Source organism: Dama dama, chromosome 29 (assembly GCF_033118175.1).
Source record: "Dama dama isolate Ldn47 chromosome 29, ASM3311817v1, whole genome shotgun sequence".
Classification (NCBI taxonomy): Eukaryota; Metazoa; Chordata; class Mammalia; order Artiodactyla; family Cervidae; genus Dama; species Dama dama.
Window position 1 is genome coordinate 25,773,093 of NC_083709.1, and position 24,753 is coordinate 25,797,845.

Below are 24,753 nucleotides of genomic sequence, written 5' to 3' on the forward strand. Positions count from 1 at the left end.
TGTCCTCCTGCTTACTCAAGGATAGTGAAGGGTGGGGCAGATACTCTAAAAAGGAGCATATGGGGATGTTATTGACTATCATGTTCATCCTTAACACCTTGGAGCAGCCCCTTGAAACTATGACCACTTAGTGAAAAGTTGTCAGAGATTTGACTAAAGCCGTAAAGAAAAAGGGTGTGATACCTTTTCACCTTTGGTTATATGATTAGATCACCAATACAGATTCTCAAAGGTTTGGCTTGACTTCTACATTATTATACCTGGATATAAGTGGGCACAGTCAGAAGCAAGGTGGAAATCGGGTCCAAGCTTTTGTCATTTCTTAAATGCAAATGGGACATTAATGAGACCCTTTTCCTCTCCTACCTTTAGGAAGAAACATGAAGTTCCCCTGGAAATTATTCAAGAGGGAGATGGAAAGGGCTATCTAAAAGAGACTTGAGAGCCGCAGACCACAAGACTGGGGCCAGAGGGCTGGCAGTGGAAAACCCTGTTGGGTTGCGATCTCTCACTGAAAAGTCCCAGTTGCCTTTTTACTTCCTGCCGAAGGAAGGGAGAGAAGGAGCAGACCATGTCCATAGCCTTGAAGCAGGTGTTCAACAAGGACAAGACCTTCCGGCCCAAGAGGAAATTTGAACCTGGCACGCAGAGGTTCGAGCTCCACAAGCGGGCTCAGGCCTCCCTCAGCTCGGGCGTGGACCTGAAGGCGGCCGTGCAGCTGCCGAGCGGGGAGGACCAGAACGACTGGGTGGCGGTGCACGTGGTGGACTTCTTCAACCGCATCAACCTCATCTACGGCACCATCTGCGAGTTCTGCACCGAGCGGACCTGCCCCGTGATGTCAGGGGGCCCCAAATACGAATACCGGTGGCAGGATGACCTCAAGTACAAGAAGCCGACTGCCCTGCCGGCCCCCCAGTACATGAACCTTCTCATGGATTGGATCGAGGTCCAGATCAACAATGAAGACATCTTTCCAACGTGTGTGGGTAAGTTCGTGACCAGCTGCCTGGTTGTTTTGTCACATCCCACCCCAGCTTGGAAAGTTGCAGAGGCTTCTTCTGAAGCGGCCTGCCTTTGAATGCGGGATAGCATCCATGTCACTGTTCCCCTAAGTCCCATCATTCACGTATCTGCAGTTTCTTTTTCCGTATCTAAGGACCTTATGGAAAAAAAAAAAATCATGTGTGGACCACTTATAATTATTCTGTGGTCCTCAGTATTGGGCAACACTGGCTTGATGAAAAGTTAAATGTGATCTTATTGACATCCTTAGGATTAGCCTCCAAACCCACCCAGAGTTCCTAGTGAAATTTTTAATTTGGAGCTAATTAACTAGGTAGTTACACTAACTCTAGTACAGTGATTAGTAGTCATCTCTCAGGATGAGAATTCCCAGTATGAAAATCCATGGATTTGTTTGGGAGTTGAACAAACAGGTGGTTGGCATTTTGGACAAACAAGATCCTGGCATTCTCTTCTTCCCTGATCATAGGTATTAATTCCTGGCTGTTCTATTAACTCTGGACCGTTGTGGAGTGGCTAGACCAACCCAGACACTTGGAATGCAAATGCTTTCGTCTGCTTTGTACTAAAAGCCATGAAACTCTTCAAGGGGAAGGACCAGACCTTTTCCATGTCTTTTATTTCTTTATGCTGCTGATCATTGGGTCTGCCTGCCTAGCAGGATGAATTTACAACTCAGTTTTAGGGCCTTTGGGTCAATAGAGATGAACACTGTCCTCTTTGCCTTGTTGTATCTCTGATGCCCAGCATGGTGCCCTGGAACCTTTTAGGCCCTGAGGAACTATTTGTAGAATGACTGAAAAAAGTACTTATGCTGCTGCAAAATATTATTGAAAAGATCTGAGAAGGTTGGGGTATTAAAAAAAAAAAAAAGCATTTGAAGCACATTGCTGAAATCACCTTTATATGGGGCATGTGTCCGCATGTGGGATGTGGGAAGTTGAGGTGGGGTGTATGGAAGTAATTGCTTATATAAAAAAAAACATATATAACTTGACTACGGTAGTATGCCCATTTTGAAATATTCAGCACACAAACCAATTTGCTCGGATTCCTCTTGTTGCCTGGCCTTGCCTGATTTCCTCTTGCACTTTCTCTCTGCTGGCTCTTGTAGGGCAGGGGGTGGGATGCATGATAACACAGTTCCCCTTGGTTGACTCACCAGCATAGGAGGAAGAAGGCAGTTTTCAGAAACTCCCCTAGCTGCATAACTGGTGCCTTGGAGGAGTAGAAATTTCCTTGGCTCATGTCTTGCATTTTCATTGACTGTCAGAGGCTTCTTTTGGAGCTGGGCGGAATTTGTCTTTTCCGAAAGCATTATAGGCCACTGCCAAGGCTCTGTACAGAACATGTGATAGCAATAAAGATAAATAAATCTGGGCAAGGATCCCTCCTCATTGTCCTTCCCCTCCTGTTTCTGTTCTTTGATGCTTTGAACTCTGGGCACTTCTGTTCTCTCTGGCAGCTGTGGTTACCACACAAAGTTGCTGACCAGAAATAACATCACGGAACCTGGTGTGTTACTTAAGGGCGAGGAAGCTTCTGGCGTTCTCCTTGGAAAATAGGACATCAGAGGTGATTTTAGACTTTGGAGGAAATCAGTGGATGCTGCTGCATCTCTCAGAGTAATTGACTTTGCTTTCTTTTTCTAAATGGTTTCCTTAGCCATTCACTATGCTTGGGGCATGCTCACTTGATCAGAATCCTCTGTTTCAGCTCTTCCCAATATGGACTTCACAGTATGAAAGTGTTCTGAGAGATCTTAATAGGTGCATATGTTTTGTCTTTTTTTTTGTCCCCATGGAAAAATAGGTTTGGGAAATGCTGAGTGAAACTGATTTCTTTACTGAAGGACTTTATATTAATGTGCATTAAATCTCCAAGAAATCCCTTGAGAAATCTGTATGAAGGTCAGGAAGCAACAGTTAGACCTGGACATGGAACAACACACTGGTTCCAAATAGGAAAAGGAGTACGTCAAGACTGTATATTGTCACCCTGCTTATTTAACTTATATGCAGAGTACATTATGAGAAATGCTAGGCTGGGTGAAGCGCAAGCTGGAATCAAGATTGCCGGGAGAAGTATCAATAACCTCAGATATGCAGATGACACCACCCTTATGGCAGAAAGTGAAGAAGAACTAAAGAGCCTCTTGATGAAAGCGAGAGAGGAGAGTGAAAAAGTTGGTTTAAAGCTCAACATTCAGAAAACTAAGATCATGGCATTTGGTCCCATCACTTCATGGGAAATAGATGGGGAAACAGTGGAAACAGTGACTGACTTTATTTTTCTGGGCTCCAAAATCACTGCAGATGATGACTGCAGCCATGAAATTAAAAGATGCTTACTCCTTGGAAGGAAAGTTATGACCAACCCAGACAGCATATTAAAGAACAGAGACATACTTTGCCAACAAAGGTCTGTCTAGTTAACGCTATGGTTTTTCCAGTATTCATGTATGGATGTGAGAGTTGGACTATAAAGAAAGCTGAACGCCAAAGAATTGATGCTTTTGAGCAGTGGTGTTGGAGAAGACTCTTGAGAGTCCCTTGGACTACAAGAAGATCAAACAAGTCAATCCTAAAGGAAATCAGTCCTGAATACTCACTGGAAGGACTGATGTTGAAGCTGAAACTCCAATATTTGGCCACGTGATGTTAAGAACTGACTCATTTGAAAAGACCCTGTTGCTGGGAAAGATTGAAGGCAGGAGGAGAAGGAGACGACAGAGGATGAGATGGTTGAATGGCATCACCAATGCAATGGACATGAGTTTGAGTAAACTCCAGGAGTTGGTGAGGGACAGGGAGGCCTGGCCTGCTGCAGTCCACGGGGTCGCAAAGAGTCGGACACGACTGAGCGACCAAACTGAACTCAAATATCCAAGAAAATAATATGGTAGTATGTAGGGGCTTCCCTGGTGGCTCAGATGGTAAAAGAATCTGCCTGCTAATGCAGGACATGCGGGTTTGATCGCTGGGTCAGGAAAATGCCCTGGAGAAGGGAATGGCTACCCACTCCAGGATTCTTGCCTGGAGAATTCCATGGACAGAGGAGCCTGGTGGGCTACAGTCCATGGGGTTGCATAGAGTTGGACACCACTGAGCGACTAACACTTTCACTTTCAATGTATCCTAATTTGAACCTGGTACCTTTTTTCTTAATGGAATACTGTTAGCATCTTTCGGGAAATGTTCATCTGTATACATTAGAGCTGTCAAACTTTTGTATGTATCAGAATTACTTGGGTCTTCTTTTCAAAATTTAAATTCCTTGGTTTTTTCCCTCAACAACTAAATCAGAATCTCTTAGGTGAAGCCTAAGTATCTCTACTTTTAGTAAGGTCCTCCCACTCTTCTTATTTATTGTAAACACCCAGAATGTTTTTCGTCCCTTCCCCAGGAATAGTTTTGTTTCTTTTCTCTCTGGTTTTATCCATGTCATTCTCTTCTTTGGAGTCCCCTAACATTTCTGTCTAGTGAATTCTCATGCATCCTTTATACCATCTCCTCTGTGAAGACTGTCATCTTTCAGAATATAAACCCCTTAAAGTTATGGAATAAGTCTTATTCAGTTGACTATTTGAGCACTAAGTCCAGTCCTGGTGCTTTACAAGTTGTTGGATGGATGGATGGATAGAAAAATAGTCCTTATAAAGTTCCAGCATGTGTATGGTATGGTGTTCGTGATCAAAGTAAACAAATGTCTCTGAAACCATTATCACCATTCCTGGGTATTTCCTCCACTTTGCCTTCCTTGGAGCTTAATTTTCTCTGTTTAACTTTTCCAAGGTTAAAACATTTGTTGTTCAGTCGCTAAGCTGTGTCAGACTCTTTGCAACCCCATGGACTGCAGCACACCAGGCTCTTCTGTCCTTAAGTATCTCCCTGAGTTTGCTCAAATTCCTGTTCATTGAGTCGATAATGACATCCAACCATCTCATCCTCCATCACCCCTTTCTCTTGCCCTTAATCTTTCCCAGCACCAGGGTCTTTCCCAATGAGTTGGCTCTTTGCATCTGGGATTTCTGCTTTGGCCCAGCTGCTTCATTCTTTCTGGAGCTATTAGTATTATTAATTGCCCTTCCCTCTTCCCCAGTAGCATATTGGACACCTTCTGACCTGGGAGCCTCATCTTCTGATGTGATATCTTTTTGCCTTTCCGAACTGTTCTTGGCGTTCTTGCAGCAAGAATACTGCCATGGTTTACCATTCTCTCCTCCAGCGGACCACATTTTGTCAGAACTCTCTACCATCTTGGGTGGGCCTGCATGGCATGGCTGATAGCTTTATTAAGTTATGCAAGCCCCTTTGCCACTAGACAAAGCTGTGATCCATGAAGGGGGTTAAAATGATAGGGGTTAGTAAAAACCACCACCAGCCACCACCACCCTGATGGTCTTCATTGGTATCCTGCTCACCTCTGCTGTTTGCCCTCGGATAACACTGTTGCTGTCTTTGCAAAAACTTGTCTCTTTGGAGCCACTTTCTCTATGAGAATTCATTTCCTCTGCTTCTTCCTCCCCCTGATTCCAGCCTACTTTCCTTCGTTTTGATCTTGGTGCTGCCATGAGTCATTATCATGAAAATGATCAAGATGTCTGTCAGGATAAAGTGAAAGAGGAATTTCCAGCCACCAGCAGACCCTGGGCGGATGAGAAATTTGGGAGTTCTGCTTAGCTTTACAGCTTTGAATCCTGGGCATATTTCTTGTCGTCTTGTCTGGGAATTGGGAGGAATTCAAACTTCCCCTCCTCCCCACTGTGATTCGAGGAACCAGAACCGGAAAAATACAGACAGATGTGATGGCTTCAGCCTCAGTTAGGTATTAAAGGATATAAACAGCTGTTGATCTCTACTGCTGAAACATAAAGAAAAACTCTCATCTGTTTCTGGATCCTGATTTAACTAGGATACCCGGGCTATTTCAGAAGTTGAGCCTTCTCGGTTGGGAGAATACCAAACAGATGTGGCTCCCTTGCAAACCAGAGTCTCCTCCACTCTCTCTTGATCCTCCCCAGTCTCCTTTGTTAAAAAGCCAACAGATGTTCCTGCAAAAGCTCCTAAAACATCAGTAATTTCAGAAGCAAGGGCCACCTCCTCTTTGATTGTATCTTTTTTTTAAACCACTTTTAGAGGTAACGAAAGAAAAATAGAAAGCCACAGCCACCCACTTTTTAAATTCCATTGCCTGGCTAATCACAATAATTTTTCTGTTCTAGCCCCCAGCTTCCCTGTTTTTCTGTTATATAATAGGACTTAAATCTCAGATCTGACACTTAGAAAAAAAGGGAGTTGAAAACTTAGTGCTACTCCAACTCATGTTTTTAAAATGTCTTTGAGCAGGAGGAATAAGAACATTTAAAAAGTAATGACATGATCTCACCTACCTTTACGGTTTTAGAATAAATGGGTGTCAGAGAAGGAAAGAGCAAGGAAAGTCAGGGAACGTGCATATATTGAGTTTGCTAAGCATCAAGCACTAGACCTGGAACATTAATCTTTCTTAATACTTATAATAACTGAATGAATTAAATATGCCATTTTACCAATGAGGAAGCTGACATTGAAACAAGCCAAGGGGCCTTCCTAAGGTTGTAGAGTTAATCAGTCATTTAGAAGTTAGGGTTTGAGCTCAAGAGTGTCTGGCCCAAAATCTCTGCTCTTGTCACTCACTACCATTTATATTATAGCATGAATTGTTATTTTGCAGATTTCCTTCACATGGTGAAAGACTTCTCAATCATGGTTTTAGGAGGTTACCTGCTGCTGCTGCTGCTGCTGCTAAGTCGCTTCAGTCGTGTCTGACTCTGTGCGACCCCATAGACGGCAGCCCACCAGGCTCCCCCGTCCCTGGGATTCTCCAGGCAAGAACCCTGGAGTGGGTTGCCATTTCCTTCTCCAAGGCATGAAAGTGAAAAGTGAAAGTGAAGTCACTTAGTCGTGTCCGACTCTTTGCGACCCCATGGACTGCAGCCCACCAGGCTCCTCCATCCATGGGATTTTCCAGGCAAGAGTACTGGAGTGGGGTGCCATTGCCTTCTCCAGGAGGTTACCTAGGAGGGAACAGTTTTTCAGAAAAGCTGATATGGGGTATAAGTTTTAAAGAAATGATTTTGTTTTTTTGTTTCTGTTTTATTTTGTTTTGTTTTTGTTTGCCCCTGTTTTCAAAAATCACCCCTAAAATGCCTGAGCACTATGTCAGACACTATATCTGTTCCCATGTCGAAGGACTGAGCAGAGGGTGACAGCCTTCGGAAGATGCTTCCTGGGCCATGACTACCTGTTACAGCATTTGGCCATTCACTCACTCAGTAAATGCTTGTGGAATGCCTGTTCAGAAGCGGGTCCTATTTTCGGCACCAAGAAGGAGTGAAGCAGACAGTTCATGTCCTTGAGCAGTTTCCATAATGCCTAGAATGTCGAGATGCTCCAAATTAATCTGCACATTTTTCCAAAATGAGTACTTTGCTCAGTGGACAAGTGCATTGTGGAATTGGTTGCCTCCCTTTGGCAACCTCTCTCATGAGACTACAGCCGAGTCTCATCTTCTCTCAAAATATTGTGGCAGGAAACATAAGGCTATAAAAATATCCATAGGGATGAACTTTTCAAACATGGGATGTTGGGGAACTAAGTTTAGAACTAACCTTTAAATTTTAACTTTTATTTTCTATTGTTTCCCTTGTGATTTTTAAATTTTGATATAAATCTAGATAATGCTGGTAAGACAGTGTGTATGTCATCAAAATATACAATATGGCAGGGCTAGCACTGGGCTTGTGGACGGAGACCAGCTCTGCCGTTATAAAACGCTACAGTGACTATAGTAAACACTATATGCTGGGTGCTATTGGTAAACACGGAACCTCTGGGCTTACATTACTCTGTGTGAAGATTCCCCTTGCACAGGGCTGTTGCAAAGAAGGAAGCAGTGTGAGTGAACACACCCACCCCAGAGCCATAAGTCCCCGTGCTAAGTGCTAACTCACTTCAGTTGCATCCGACTGTGTGTGACCCTGTGGACTGTAGCCCTCCAGGCTCCTCTGTCCATGGGGCTTCTCCAGGCAAGAATACTGGAGTGGGTTGCCATGCACTCCTCCAGAAGATCTGCCCAACCCAGAGATCGAACCTGCATCTTTTACATCTGCTACATTAGCAGGCAGGTTCTTTACCACCAGAGCCACCTAGGCCCTCATAAGAGGTGCTAAAAAAACAAATGGATGTCAGCTGCCTCTCTCTCTGCATACGTTTCTACATGACTGTCAACCAAGACTCTTGGAGCCCACGTGGTGATTTCGGAACAGCAGCCCCGGATAAAAGCAAAACACGCTGTAAGAGGCTCCACGTGAGTTTTAAAGACTCAGCTGTCCTTTTTGCTGGATCGCTCTGTTGTGTGGGGCCATGTGAAAGTGAAGTGAGAGTGTCAGTTGCTCAGTGGTATCCGACTCTTTGTGACCCCATGGGACTGTAGCACACCAGGCTTCTCTGTCCATGGAATTATCCAGGCAAGAAGAATGGAGTGGGTTGCCATTCCCTTCTCCAGGGGATCTTCCTGACCCAGGGATCGAACCCAGGTCTCTGGCATTGCAGGCAGATTCTTTACCATCTGAGCCACCAGGGAAGCCCGATGCAGGAGCTCATAAATATCCTCAAGGACGTTGGGAAATTTCAATGTTTCTTTGGGAGTCAGACCAACTCCTCTTGTCAGGGCTGAACACTTACCTCTTTAGAGAGAAAGCGACTGGGAAGGATCATCTCCTTGGTTTTTAGAAGACTGAGTGTTGGGGACTTCCTTGGAGGTCCAGTGGTTGAGAATCTGCCTGCCAATGTAGGGGACGTGGGTTCGATCCCTGGTCCAGGAAGATCGCACGTGCTGAAGGGCCACTGAACCCACGCACTGCAACTCCTGAAGCTGATGCACCTAGAGTCTGTGCTCGGCAGCAGCAGAAGCCCCCGGTGCGCCTCGACGAGAGAGTGGCCCCGCTCGCTGCAGCTAGAAGAACGCCTATGCACAGCAGCAAAGACCCAGTGCAGCCGAAAAAATAAATCAAAAAAGAAAAAAGACTGAGTACAGAGCCTGCCCGTGTTCATTTCAATCCAGCAGACCTCAGCAGAGACTGTGTGTAGGTTAGCTGGGAAAGAGGGGAGATAATCACGTCTGGAACAAGCCATTCACTAAAATCAGCTGCCCTGGATTTGATCTCTCAAGAGGAAGGGAAAAGGGTTTTCAGCACCAGGAATGGAGCCTCCAAGCTAGCCTTGTGAACTGGCAAGTTTTTCCTAAGGCTCTGCAAACATGTTTTCCCTTTGGGATCTGAAAAACTATTTGGCAGGGCACCCCTGGTGACTCAGATGGTACAGAATCTGCCTGCAATGCAGGAGACCCGGGTTCGATCTCTGGGTTGGGAAGATCCCCTGGAGAAGGAAATGGCAGTCCACTCCAGGATTCTTGCTTGGAGAATTCCGTGAACAGAGGAGCCTGGCGGGCTACAGTCCATGGGGTCGCAAAGAGTCAGACATGACTGAGCAACTAACACACACAAACTGTTTGGTGCTCTAAGAGTTTACTCACTGGGAATGCATCATAACAAAGCTGCAATTTTCTGAACACTTCACCTGCATCATGTCATTTAATCTATAAAATGACCCCATAAGGCAGGTAGCATAAGGTCCATGTCACAGATGAAAAAGATTAAATCGCTTGCCCAGGGTCGCATGGACAGACCTAGGATCCAACCCAAAGCAGCTCAGCTCTATAGCCCATGCTTTCAGCTAATCCAACATCTCATGTCTGTGGTATTCTCACCCCAGAAACAGCATCACTCTTGTTTTAGCCCTCCCTGTGGCATCACATGTTAAATCCTCCCTAGGAAGTGTCCTGACGTAAGTCCACATTTACAGGGAAGGATGTGAAAACAGAAAGGGCCCTGCATCCAGTGCAGATCACACTGGGTCCTTGCTGATGATAACTCTTAAAGTTCTGCTCCTGGTGAGAACTTGCCTTCTCTAGATTTTGACTTCCCCTAGTTTATTCAGTCATCTATTCATCTATTCATTCAGTCATCCAGTCATCTATTCATGGAAACCATGCAGAGACAGCTGAATCCACTCTTCCTCACCCCCACTGGCTGCGGGCGAATTGATGGTCTTTTGTGGATGGACCCGGTTCCCTGCTCCCACTTGTTACGGCAACTGGACTCTGTGTCACGGCAGTGATTCTGTGACTGAGTTCTTGAGAACAATGGTAAATAACCACCCCTACTCAACAAACCCCAAGAGATACCTCTGGAAAATGGTGAGGACCACCAGTGTGCTAAGAAGCGGAGTGGGGGAAGGGCGTAGAAAGGGGAGCCCAGAGGGCCTAGCAGTTGCCCTGTAAGTTAATGCTAATTACCTGCTGTCCCCACCTGCACTGAGTTTTCCCTTACCCATGCTGTGTAATTTTAATAAGCCATATCTCAAATGACAAGTCATTACATCTCAGCATCAGCTGGGAAGGGCTCCGGGCTATGTGATACTCAGTGGAAAACAAAGATGAAAAATAAAGGCTGCAATTGGGGTGGTGGTATCTGCTGTTTTTAGGGGCTTCCCTAGTGACTCAGAGGTAAAAAATCCACCTGCCTGCCACTGCAGGAGATGTGGGTCCAATCCCTGGGTGGGGAAGATCCCTAGAGAAGGAAATGGGAACCCGCTCCAGTATTCTTGCCTGGAAAATCCCATGGACAGAAGGAGCCTGGAGGGCTACAGTCCATGGGGTCACAAAGGAATTGACCACGATTTAGCGCCTAAACAACAGTAACCTGCTGCTTTTACTTGTTCGTGTTTGTAGACATGGCATCCCTCCTTAGTCAGTAAAGACTGCCTTGCGGAGGTCAGTGCTGCTTGGAGACACAAATCAACTCAGCACCAAGCCATTTTTTTCTTTTTTTTAATTTAAATTTATTTATTTGGCTGCACTGTGTCTTCGTTGTGGCATGCAGGATCTTTAGTTGCAGCATGCAAACTCTTAGTTGAGGTTTATGGGATCTAACATCCAGGGATCCAAGCAGGGATCAAACTCAGGTCCCCCTGCATTGGGAGCACGGAGTCTTAGGCACTGGACCACCAGCCGAAGTCCCAGCACCAAGCCTTAAGGGATGTGGAAATGCAATGGGATGGGGAAAAACCAGTTAACCAGAATTCTAATCCAGAACAAAGATAGAATTGGAAGGAGCAGTTGTATAAGCTGCGTGAAGTGAGGACGAGATCCCCATAGCTTACTGGATTACCACTGATGAGCCAGCTGACTGCTAATGAGCACAGGGTTTTGTTTATCTGAGCGGTACGTATCAGCAGGGCCCTGACACCAGAATTTCTCTCCGTGCCCTCCTCACAGGCCTCCGCCTCCCCTCTAGATGAAGTAGGTATCCTTGCTCGGTGTCATTTTGAAGGGAGAACAACTTATTGTCCTGCCCTAGATCTCATATGTGGAGAGTAAGTCTCAAGCATTTCCTTCAAAAGACCTTTGTAGGTTTCAGGACATGTAGTGTCTATTAAGGCCTCTGCATGTAAGAACTTTCTGGTGTTTCATCTTTAAAAACTCATGCCAAATTTATATTCTAAAAGCTAATTCTATCCTTGTTTTCCCTCTCACAAGTCATGTCTTTCTGTTAAGTCTTCTGGTAAAGTGGATGCTCTGGAAAGATGAGCCAGTTTGGGAAGGTGGGGGTGGTGGTAAAAAGGAACAAAAGCATTAATCTCTGTTAGACCTAAGGTTTAATCCCACGTATCAACTTTTATTAGAAAATTTTCACTCTCTGAGCTCGTTTCCTCATAATTGCATTTAAAAGTATCTACTTCATAGGACTGTTGAGATTATTAAATGACATGCTACATGTAAAACACTTAGCGCAGTGTTGAGACCTCGACTGGGTAGGCTTTCAATGCTATCTCAATATCACACAGTATCAGTGTGAAGAATTAGACTTCTCAGGTGAACTCAGATAAGGAAAGAGAGAAGGTAAAATGAATCAGTAATTCTCTCATTTGGCTGTGGAGTTGATCCCACATTTTCTTCATCTTCTGCTCTATCTTATGGATCCTTTGGAAGAAAAGGTAAGCATCTGCAGGATGGTTAGCTTGGCATTGATAGCCAGACCAGGTTGCGCCCCAGAGGAACTTGAGAAGATGTTCACATGAATAGCATGTGAGGCCTCACAAAGCCAATCTTACCTTCTTGTTTCTGCTTCACGCCACTGCACCCAGCTTTACAGGAAGTAAAGCCACATGTGTCTGCATGAAGTAGACACATGGAGAACTAATTACTACTAAGTGTAAATTGATTGACTCATGCCATAGAGTTCATATTACAGAATAGAAAATTCCTGAAAATTCAGAGGCAGTTGAATTTTTATCACTTGGCTGATATTTTCATTTCTCAGAGAGCATTTAGCATTTTAAGAAAGCTTGGCAAAGAATCCTTTTAGTGCGTGAATACATCCTTAGTGACGTGTCTGATTGATCCTTTGGAAGTTAAAATGTTTGTCTTCATGGAGAGACAACCTGGAGTTTTTAGTTCTCTCTCAGGAAAAGGAAACATTCTTCAAATTAAGCATTAGGTTTTCAGTGTTTCTACATGTCTAGCCCAGGATACCAGGGCTGGAGGGCAGTGATGAATTAAGGGAGCAGCTCTAGCCAATAGTCAGGTGTTCATTCTGTTGTCTATGCCTGGGATTCAGCCTACAACAGCTGGCTCCTGCCTGGCTTCTGGGCTAGCTGAAGTGAGGAGCCCTGATGCCTGGGGTGGCACCGCAATGAACCTCAGCATCTGAGGACCACCAAGAATTACTTGTGGGTAATTTCCTTCAATTACTTGGTTGCCTAGCCCAGCCAGGGAATCCTACTATGGCCTCCAGGAGTGGAGTGAAGAAACCTGTTGAATACTGGGGATTTACCCATTTCAGCCTTCAGATGAACTATTCATATTTCACCATCCCAAAATGGGGAAGGAAAAGCCTAGAGCTGAGGGCATCTGTCTTTCTGTGTTTTTGAATTGTGAGCAGATATGTTAATGATATGTACTAAGTCCCCTAGGAAATTATCTGTGGGCAGTAATTGTCAAAACACATGGGTTGTGTTATGATGGCTTTATTTTGTTTTCCAAAAACAGTAAGGTTTCATCATCAGTCCAGGTTCAAATATATTCTTCTCATGGGCTTTGTGACCTTGGCAAGCCCTGACCCCCTCTGAGCCTGTCTCCTCATCTGGAAAGTAGGGATATTAAGGGGTATTAATATTAATAATTATACTCACTTCATAAGCTTATGAGAATTCAGTCAAACTGCATATAAGGCTGCATATTAGGCTCTTATAAAGTTCCTGGTAGAGAACTAAGTGCTGAATACATCTAGGCTTTATTTCTTTTCATGGTAGTATAAAAAGGAAAGACCAGTGATTTATTGTAGTTTGTAATGCTTGATTATATAGGAGAATTTCTCTTGCAGTATTTGATGTACGTTTCTTTTCCTTCAGAAATAAAAATTGAGAAAGGCTATTGATCATGATATAATTACAATAGTTTTTCCTACATAAACTTTTGTATATAAGTTTATCTTGGAAAAAGAGTAATTTTTCACATCCATTAGAATACCAGTTAAATAATCCAGACACGAATACACGGCTGAAATCAGTAGATTCCATTTTTTTTGTCAGGTAGTAATTCCAACGTTTAAAGTACAGAAATAATAACATTAGTTAACATTTATTACCTGTTCTGGGTCCAGCGGCATGCGAGGTTCTTTATGTGTTTGTTTGTTTTTCTTTTGGCCTCCATGCATGACTTGGGAGATCTTAGTTTCCTGACCAGGGATTGCACCGCAGGCTCGTGCAGTGAAACCCCTGAGTCCTAACCATGGGACCACCAGGGTGTGTATTTTTTCTTCCCCCCTCTATCCTCAAAGCAGCCCCAGTTGCCATTATCCTTATCCCTATTCTCAAATGAAGAACCTGAGATAAGTTTCTTTCCCCAAAGTGTGGGGAATGTTGAAATGTCAAACTGGGGTGGTGAAGCACTCAGGTAATCACAAGAGCCGTAAGCTCCTACACCCTAGGATTGGACGGAACAGTCAAGGAGAGGGGATGGCTAGCGCCTGGGAGCCAAGGCTGCTCCGAACGAGCTGGGAGCATTGCCCTTTCTGTAGAACTGGAACCAACGAGAGGATGCCGCACTGCTGAAGGCCAAGGAAAAGTCTCGAGAAATGTGGGCTCCTGTGTCCCTCCTCCAGTCCCCTGCCGGGGCCGCCCATGGTCTTGGGTAAAGGGGCCTGGGAAGCATACGTAGGGAGTATATCTGCGAGCAAATAAGCAAAAGGCTGGCATACAGAGAAAACAGATAACAAACGTGAGATAATTTTAGGTAGTGATGAGTTCTGTAAAGACAAAGTTGGTAAAGGGAATTGGGATGCTGTAAGATTTCAGCTTCCTTGGTGGCTCAGACGATAAAAAAAAATCTGCCTGCAATGCAGGAGATGTGGGTTCAATCCCTGAGTCGGGAAGATCTCTTGAAAAGGGCATGGCTACCCACTCCAGTATTCTTGCCTGGAGAATTCCATGAACTGGAAGAGCCTGGTGGGCTATCTATAGTCCATGGATCATATAGATGTATAGTAGAACAGTGGCCTCAAACTTTTTTGGTCTTGGAACTCCTTCAGACTCTTAAAAATTATTGAGAGTCCTAAAATTCTTTCATTTGAACAACTATCAATTGTTATCGTATTGGAAATTAAAACAAATTTTTTAAATATTTATTAATTCATTGAACAATAACAATAACAAATGCATCACGTATTAATGTAAATAACATTTTAATGAAAAATAGCTGCATTACTCAAACCCCCCAAAAAGTTAGTAAGAGGAGTGGCATTGTTTAACTTTTTGCAAATCTCTTTTATGTCTGATTTCATAGAAAACAACTGGACTCTCTGATCTGCTTCTGCATTCCAATCTGTAGTTCAAGTCCAGCTTTGCAGGGATATGTAGTTGGAAAGAGGAGAACTTTGTGTACCTGTGAAAGGAACCCCGGGATCCATACAACCCTTTGAGAGGCCCTGCTATAGATAAAGCAATGCAGAAGCCAGTCCTTTGCACCTCATAGGCACTTGATGATTTTGGTTGAATGAACATAAATTAAGATTGCATTGAGGGTTTCACAGTGTCTCTTGTGATAAATGGTGACATTGGTGACATGGTGATAGTATAAACCAGTTAGACAAGATTCTTAGGAGCCAGTGATCTGCAGGACACATGCTTTGTGGTATTTACCCAGCAATCCTGATGGCTTTTTACCTTAGTGTTGAGTCATGCAGGTTCCCTGTCACAGACTTTAGTAGGACCACCAAAAGAAGGATGCTAATTAGCCTAGTCTCTGAATACACACTCTCTCCATACAAAAATAGATAACTAACAAGGACCCACTGTATAGCACGGGAACTATATTCAGTACTCTGTAATGACCCATATGGGAAAAGAATCTAAGGAAGAGCAGATATATGTGTATGTATAACTGAATCACCTTGCTGTACCCCTAAAACTAGCGCAACATTGTATATCAACTATACTCCAATAAACATTAAATTAAAAATACTTCCTCTGATTTCCTTAACACTGTGTTCACACTAGCATAATGAGCTAGTTCAAAGGAGATTCGTTCACTGGTGGTGCTAGGTGTGTCCATGTTGTTGTTGTGGTTTAGTTACCAGGGATGTTGGACTCTTTTGAGACCCCATGGACTACAGCCCACCAGACTCTGCTGTCCGTGGGAGCTCCTAGGCAAGAATGCTGGAGTGGGTTGCCATTTTCCTCTCCAGGGGATCTTCCCGACCCAGGGATTGAACCCGTGTCTCCTACATAGCAGATGGATTATTTACCCCTGAGCCGCCAGGGAGCCCCCGGTGTATACGTAGGAAGTATTTATTTATGCATTTATGGTTGTGCTGGGTCTTCTTTGCTGTGCGAGGGCTTTCTCTCGTTGCAGAGAATGGGGGCTACTCTGGCTTCATCACACCGGCTTCCCACTGCACTGAATTGTCTCGTTGTGGAGCACAGGCTCTAGGGTGCGTGGGCTTCGCTAGTTATGGCGTGTGGGGTCTAGAGCTTGGGTTCAGTAGTTGCGGCACACAGGCTTTGTTGCTCCTCTGTACGTGGGATCTTCCTGAACCAGGGATCAGACCAATGTCCCCTGCATTGCAAGGGGGACTCTTAACCACCGAATCACCAGGGAGGCCCCGTAGGAAGTATTTTAAAATTTAAATGGACTTTTTATGATACAATTGCAGCAATGTGCTATACAATAGGGAGTGGTAAACCATCACCAGTGACACACCTTGAAAATTTTCTGCAACAGTCTTCAATATAACTTTCTATCTGGGTGAGAGAGGTTGTGAGATTTTTCTCACCATCAACTACTATTCATTCTTATAGAATGCTGACAGTAGGCAAGATCTAAGTAATACAGTAAAGTAGCTGTTATGAAAAACAAATCAAATGAATGATTTAGACACTTATTTGCTCCTTTGGATTATCTGTGATCCTGCTCTTTCTGTGAACACAGATCATTGAATTCAGCATTAATTGAAAGCCCTGACAAGGGACAGTATGATGGGGATGAGCACTGATCAGCTTTGGATGGGCATGACCGCATCGCTTCAACCCCCAATAGGCAGATTTGAGTAACCCTTTGTGGACCAACTAGTTTTCAAATGGGGTATATACAACATTTTAGGCCAAATGAAATGTACGTTTAGTGCTGGTGTCAGAGGCAAATCTCACACTTCTTTTCCGAGCAGATTACATTGTATCTTGCTTTGATGTTATGCAGTTGATGTAATAATGACGTCTACCATATACAGTGTCTATAGTAGGTTAGGTGGGTTTTCCTGATGGCTCAGCAGGTAAAGAATCTACCTGCATTGTAGGAGACAGAGGAGACATGGGTTCGATCCCTGGGTGGGGAAGATCCCCTGGAGAAGGAAATGGCAACCCACTCCGTTATTCTTGCCTGGGAAATCCCATGGATGGAGGAACCTGGCCAGCTTCAGTCCATGGGGTTGCAAAGAGTCCGATACAACAGAGTGACTGAGCACATAGTCGGTTAGGTGATTTACAACAGCTTTATTAAGCTGTGTTTTGCCTCTTTTCCAAATGAGGAAACTGAGTCAGAGGCCCAGGTTACACAGCTTGTAAAGACCTGTAACAGTTCTCTATTATTGCTCTGTGTTTTTCCCTGCACCAGGGACCTCTGAGATACACATAGTCCAGGCGTGTGCATGCATGTCTTTGCGTAAACACAAAGACAGAAATGTATTCAAAGGCTGAATGAGAGAGGAGAAAAACGAAAGGATAAATTGGAAGAAGGAAGAAGTTTGGCTTCTCCATGACGCCAAAGCATGAGACCTTTGCAGAAGAAATCCTGCCTGGATGAAATAAGATGTTTCAAGTCACAGCTTTGTTCCTTTCTCACTGTGTCTTAGATACGTGGATTTGACTCATGGTCTGTTGAAAGTAGGGAGAGGGGCTAGTGGGACAAACCCTCCCATTAATAGGGTGAGACACATGAGGTGGTTCAATAATTTTCATGTGTATAATAAGGCCTGGTTGTGTGTGTGTGTGTGTGTGTGTGTGTGTGTGTCTTTTCAAGGTAAAAATATCACTGGTTAGGAAGAAAAGAAAGAAAAAATAAAAGAATATGAGGATATGCCAGCTAGCTACCTACAGTGCCGTTTGGTTCCGCATTGAGGAAATGAGCAGACTAAAATAATTGAGTTTTTATCTTTCACTGCAGTATGCAAAGTCCCTCTGATTCTTTTTACTGCCTTTCCTTTTGACTCCTTGATCTGTTAACCCTGTTTCTCTGCTATGAACCTTATTTCTCATAACACTAGGAGACCGAGGTCGTAACGTTGCTGTGAGGACTTAATAAGATAACACATGGGGCTTGGCAGGTCAAAAATATCTGCTATCTATCAGCTCACATGATCACTAACAGTATCGTCAGTACTGTATTTCCGCTACGTTTTTCTCCAGTGTGAGAAGCTGCACATAGCGGTGGTGGAGGCTTCCAGAAATTAGGGCCCTGGAGGCCCACGAGAGGCCTCGACAGGCAGAGGCAGGCTTCTGGACGCCCTGCCCAGGCTGGACTTTTCAGCCGTGGCCTCGCTGCCGCCCCTCAGACAGTGAACACCGTGGGGCCCAGGAACTTTTTTTTCAGCCCTGAAACATTTTGACTCTTCCAATGGCCATGGGATCTGGCTGCCTCTGTCAGTCTGCGGTGGCTCGTGGGGCTGACCGGGCTCAGTGTTGCTTCAGGTGCCACAGGTGCCCATTTTTGTCTCCTCTCCACCGTGCTCTCCCGCAGCTGGCCTCTGAGGAAGGCCCGGGGCACACTGTCAGCTCAGGAGAAAGACAGCCAGACTCGGAGCTCAAGTTTTTCCGGTAAAATGGTGTTGCTTTTTCCAGGACAGTTTGAAAAGGGGATGCTATCAAAGGGAACCTTTTAGATGACCCAATTAAATAGAGCCATAAGCATTGGTTCCTTGAAAAAGCTGTGCTTCAGAGTTAAGTTTGGGGTTATAACTAAACAGCTGTTTAATTAATTGATTTAGTCATGGCTCTGCTGGGTCTTCGTTGCTCTGCGGGCTTTTCTCTGGTTGCGGCGAGCAGAGGCTACTCTCTAGTTGAAGTGCTTGGGCTTCCCATTGTGCTGGCTTCTCTTTTTATTTTTTTGACACTGGAAACATGCATTTACAATTTTTTAATATAAATTTATTTCTTTTAATGGAGGCTAATTACTTTACAATATCGCGGTGGCTTCTCTTGTTGCGGAGCACAGGCTCAGCAGTTGTGGAGCATGGGCTTCGTTAGCCCGCAGCATGTGGGGTCTTCCCGGATGAGTGATCCCTGCCGTGTCCCCTGCATTGGCAGGCTAGTGAGCACCAGGGAAGTCCGCAACAACTATTTATGAAGCACCTGCTTATTCCAAGTATTGTGTTAGGGGGTGGTCTGCTGGTCGGCCTGGTCCCTGCGCCCACCCCTGGGGGTCTCCCTCAAAGTGCCCTGTGCCCACAGCTGGAGCATGTAACTCTGTCCTTAGGCTCCAACCCGCCAGGAGGCTCTGAGCATCTTCTCAGGTTTTAGTAACAAGATGGACTCTCCCAGTATTACTTACTGGGCCAACCCCACACCCCAAATCCCAAGACTGGGAAGCGGATTCTTGCCTAGGGCTCTACCTGGAACCCCGGTCACCGTACTCTGGTGCTCCGCCTTGGCTGCCTGGGTGTGCCGTATCAGAGTCATGCTTAGGGTGTTCAGACAGTGTCAGGGTCCCCACTGTTTGATCAGCCCCCACACGCAGACCGTTGGCAGCCCCTAACTCCTCTTCCAGTCCACCTCTTGCCCAGCACTCTGCCGTCCCCCAGGGCTCCCCGGGTTGCCTCCTACTGAGTTTGCCCCGGGCACCTGCCTTATCCCCGTGGGTCTATAAGGGGTCCTCGGCTCCTCCCACTGAAGTGGGCCTCCTCCCACCAGCTCAGCAGCATGAGTTCTGGAGGTGTAAGCTCGGCCCAGGAGGCTTTCAGCTGCAAATGAGGGCTCCCAGACTCCGGCACAAATGGGGCTCTGAATCAAGTGTCCTTCTATCCGCTAATGCCCTGAACCTTCCACTTAGGCTTTTTCTAAAGTTAGCGCTCTGCTCCTTTGCCCAAGCAGAAGCGGTGTCAGAAGACCGAGAGACTAAGAGTAGCCCCTTCCTTAAAAGAATTCTCAGTGCTCTTGGCTATGTGCACCGTTACTGCTGTCTGTGGATGTGGCTTCTAAAAGGTAAGCTGGCTTGCATCACAATGTCTTAACAGTGTTGCCACTAAATAAGAAAAAGGAGAATGCAGTTGGTATATTTTATGTCTTATCAAGGGCCCCTATTCATCTGGTCCAGCAGGCTGTCTCCTTAATTTAAGAGATAGCAACGTGGCTTCTGGGCTTTCCTGGTGGCTCAGGCAGTAAAGTATCCACCTGAGTTCAGTCTCTGGGTTGGGAAGATCCCATGGAGAGGGGAATGGCAACCCACTCCAGTATTCTTGCCTGGAAGATTCCATGGACAGAGGAGCCTGGCAGGCTACTTCCATAGGGTCGTAAAAAGTCGGACATGCCTGAGTGACTAAGCAGGCGCACAGTGTGGCTTCTGTTAGTCCATAGCTTCTAGATGTGTTTTTATTTCCAGTAGGATTTAGCAAAGTCATTATCCCATGCTTTAAGTAGGCTCCAGACCAGAAACACCTCAATACATTTTTTAAATGACATGATGAGAGAAGAAAGTCTTCTTTTTTCCTTGGAGAGAAGAGGTTTCAAATATAAGACAGGCTGATGTGTCCCTAAGAATGAGTCTCAGTTCTGTTGCATAGTTCACTGCTCACAAATAATGAGTGTGACAAATGTGAGATGCATCGGTGAATTTCGAAGGAAGGGCTCTGGTGACAATGTTACGCACTTTGTAGTGGTCAAAGGGAGATGTTTATCAGAGATGAGCCTACTAGTTTGTTTTTTTTTTTCATGTCCATCAAATGGATCATATTCATCAGTGATCAGTAAATATAAAAAACAGGCCTCATGTTAATAAATAAATTTGATAAGAGTTTTGGCCCCTAAAGGAAACGGGTCACTTGTCCCCTTACTGGTGGCGAGGACTTAAAACTCACCAGAAAGGATTAAAGTCAACATATTTCATATTTAATTATGTAATAACCCCAAATGAAGTCAGATTTTTGAACAGCAAAATGATTTTATTTTTTCCTATAGCAGTCTTTGGTCTTCTAAGAGGTCTTAATGCCAAGAGGGTCAAAATTATTTAGTCTATTCTTCTCATAGCAGATGGTCATTTTCTTAAAAACCATAAATCAGATCACATTTATTCTCTGCTTTAAAAACCCCAATATCTCCCCACTGAAACCACAAAAGAGTCCTAAACCCTTGCCTGGGCCTGTTGCCCACTTGGTGAGCAAGCCCCTGGCCACCTCCTCTTGCCTCATTTCCCCTGCCCCCTGGACTCCAGCCATCCTAGCCTTCTCTGTGCTTCTCAACAGCCCCCTTCCTGCTAGTTCTTCCCCCGACTCCTACCGCCAAGCCTTTGCCCTTTCTGTGTCTGGAACCCTCCGCCCTGGATTTTTGCACAACTGTCTCTTTCCTGTTATTCAGGTCTCCACTTAAATTTCCCCTTTCTTGGCAAAGACTTTTCTAATCATTCAATATAATATGACATAGGTCCCTTTGGTTTGTGTTTATCAGACTATCCCATTCAATTTTCTTAATATTATTTTCATCCTGAAATCATTTGTCTTTTTCATCTATTCATTTATATTGGTTAACAGGAATAAGAGAATAATTCCTCACTAAAAATCAAATGGTACATTGAAAACCATCGTGCTAAATCTGAAACATCACCTTTTTCTAAGGACACAGTTGCCTGAATGATTTTGTGTAATTCAGCATGCTTCTACTTACTATGTGTCCAGTACAATAGTAACTTCAGGAGGCCAGTCAGACAGCCAGCAAATAAATGTTTACTGAATATTCCCATGACAAGATGCTAGTGTGCTGAACACACTGGCCAGCAAAACAAGCATGACCTTCTCCTTGAGGAACTGAAATCAAATAGCGGAGGGAGAAAAATGTTACAAAGGATGAAATCTCCCTGAGTGCAGGGATGTCTCCCTTCCGATGCTGCAATCCCAGTGTCTACAGCAGTGCCTGGCACAATCAGGGGGTGATGAACAAACAGTGAAATTAATCATTACAAGTGTGAAGTTTGGCCGAGGGAAATGCACTGGACTCCAGCCAGATACACAAAATACAAATACTCTCAAACATACACACAACGTCAGGGGGAGGGAGGGGATGTTTAAGATGAGACTGGAAGGGTGAGTAGGACTCACAAGGTGGGAAGGGCAGGTAGGGCAGTGGTGTGGGTAGGAGGAGAGAGCGTGTACTAAGGCTCCGAGGTGAGAGAGGTCTGGCATCTCTGGAGAACGAAAAGAAGGCGGTTGTGAGGGCCGCCTAGTGAGTGAGACAGGAGTGACACCGGATGAGCTCACGGAGGTAGCAGGGTCCTGGAGACCTTGCAAGAAATCAGGGAGGTCCTGGGAAGAACTCTGAGATTCATCCCACTTGACTTCCCTGGTGGCTCAGACGGTAAAGCATCTGCCTACAATGCGGGAGACCGGGGTTCAATCCCTGGGTCAGGAAGATCTCCTGGGGAAGGAAATGGCAACCCACTCCAGTATTCTTGCCTGGAAAATCCCATGGACGGAGGAGCCTGGTGGACTACAGTCAGTCCATGGGTCACAAAGAGTCGGACACAACTGAGCGACTTCACTTTCTTTCTTTTGTAAATAGCCTCTGAAGGCAGCGAGTGATGTGGTAAGACTCGAGTGTTCAAAGTGGTGCTCTGGCCACAGAACAGGGAGGGGCGGAATGGATGCAGAGGGACCAGCTCAGAGCCCATTGCAGTGGACCAGATAAGAGATGGTGAGAGCTTAAACACAAGTGTGGAATAATGAATTCCAGACGTTTAAGAGAGAGACTAGGTGATGGAATCTATGAGGGTGAAGCAGGAAACAGTAGAAGGTAACTCCTAGGTTTCTGACTTGAGCAACTAAATAGAGCCATTTACTGAGCTGAGAATATTGGATGAGGAGGTTTTTTGTTTTTGCTTTTTTTAAAATATTTATTTATTTGGCTGCATCGGGTCTTAGTTATAGCATGTCGGATCTTCACTGCATCATGCTAGATCTTTCATTGAGGCATGAGGATTTAGCTGCCCTGTGTCATGTAGGACCTAGTTCTTCAACCAGTGATGGAACCCACGTCCCCCCACCTGCAAGGCAGATCCTTAACCACTGGGCCACCAGGGAAGTACGTTGGCTGAGGAGTTTTGAGGGGCTGGGAAGTTTGGCTCAGTTGATTTTGAGGTGCCTCTGAGACATCCAAATAGGAATACGGACTGGGCAGGTGCGTATACAGGCCTGGGGCTCAGGAAAGAGGTGAAACAGGTAAAGGGCACTGAAGCCATAGGTGTGGCTGAGACCACTTTGGGAGGGAGTCTTAAAGGGCAAAGATCCAGGACACAGCCCTGAGGGACCCCACCCTCCAGGGTGGGGCAGAGTGGGGCATGTGGGTAAAGGAGCATGAGGAGAAGTCAGCTTAGGAGGGAAATCGGGAGAGAGTGGTGTTACTGGAACAGAGGGAAGAGAGGGCTGCAAAGAGCAGGGTGTTGAAAGGCCAAGTGAGGGAGGGCAGGAAAGACAAGTGCTTGGCAGGTCAGCGTGGTGAGAGGCGCAGGCAACAGGCCGGGGGAGGCAGCTCTGTCCTCCCGGAGACACTGATCCACATCAGTGCCTGGCAGAGCCCAGCCTGCCCCATGAGTCCTACTTCCCAAAGCAGAGAAGGTCGGCATCAATGAGAAATGTAATCAGCCCATCTAAGAAAGAAATAGAAAATTGTATTGGAATCAAGTGGGAGATTATAACCCAGGAACAGCTTCTCAGAAAGTCCTGAAGACTCTTCTGCCTGTTAGAGGTCAAAGCACAGTTAGTTATATAGGTTTTTAAGATAGAGGTGGTGGTTTTTTATTTGCTCAGTTGTGTTTGAGCAACTAAACTTAAGCTTTGTGGTCCCATGGACTGTAGACTGCCAGGCTTCTCTGTCCATGGGATATCCCAGGTAAGAATACTGGAGTGGGTTGCTAGTTACTCCTCCAATGGATCTTCCCAACCCAAGGATCAAACTGGCCTGCATTGGCAGGTGAATTCTTTACCTCTGAGCCACCGAGGAAGCCCACTTGAGCCAGAGGGCTGTGTTTCAATGACATAGATAGTTTGCACAATCCAGATCTGTGTGTACAAAGCGGGTAGTGGGTCATGGGTCATTACAAGATTATAGAAGAAGGTTATCGCCTAAGGTGTTATCTTGGTGGTGGAAGGAGAATGTTGCTCTGTGTGGCTGAGCAGGTATTTCTGCCTGGGGAGGTCTCATCCATGCATAATACAGAAACACATTACACAGTAAAGAGGAGAGGGATGGCCAGAGGGTAGAGAAACATCTTTATGTTTACCTTTTCCTTGACTTGCCTTAGCATAGGAATTTTTATATCATCATCTGTGTGCAGAAGGAGAAGGAGCGAGCAGACAAGAGGCTGCCATACATCTTCAGAGAGTGGACCAGTGCTGTGGGCCTTGACATGCCAGTTCCATGGCCACCCACTCATGATGCTGGACCACATTTCCTGCCCTTGTTTCCTTCCATCCAATCTCCTGTCTTAGCTGATGCTCATTCAGGTGGTTTTCTTTTGTGTTCAACTAGAAGAACCTTGGGTAAGCCACGGAATCTTTGACTCACAGAAGAAAGACTGCTTGACCTCTGCAGGCTGCATTAGAGGTCACCCTTGGCAGTGATTCAGTAGCTTAGCTGGTTTATGGCTGCAGGACAGCCTGCAACTCCTAAACTATAAATTAAGAATCCCGTGCACCTTCAATATGCACGGAACAGCCTCATTCTCTCCTGTAAATCACAGGAATTCTAAAGTCCTTGACAATTCATAGTGCAACCTCCGTTAGTTGTTCTGCTTCCAGGAATTTTTTCAGACCTGATTAACTGGAAGGGCGGAGATGGGGCTTTACAGGCTCATTTTTGTTATCCTTGGCTG

At 45.2% G+C, this 24,753-nt stretch overlaps 1 protein-coding gene across 5 annotated transcripts in view; it reads left to right on the top strand.

Moving 5' to 3' along the window:
• MOB3B (MOB kinase activator 3B) overlaps window positions 1–24,753 on the top strand; it is a 230,711-nt gene that overhangs the window by 71,794 nt on the left and 134,164 nt on the right. For all 5 annotated transcript variants that reach the window (XM_061132103.1, XM_061132098.1, XM_061132100.1 and 2 more), the window contains exon 2: window positions 373–989. In XM_061132103.1, coding sequence (XP_060988086.1) covers window positions 572–989 — 418 coding nt within the window. In that variant the 5' untranslated portion in view covers window positions 373–571. The remainder of the gene's footprint in view (window positions 1–372; window positions 990–24,753) is intronic.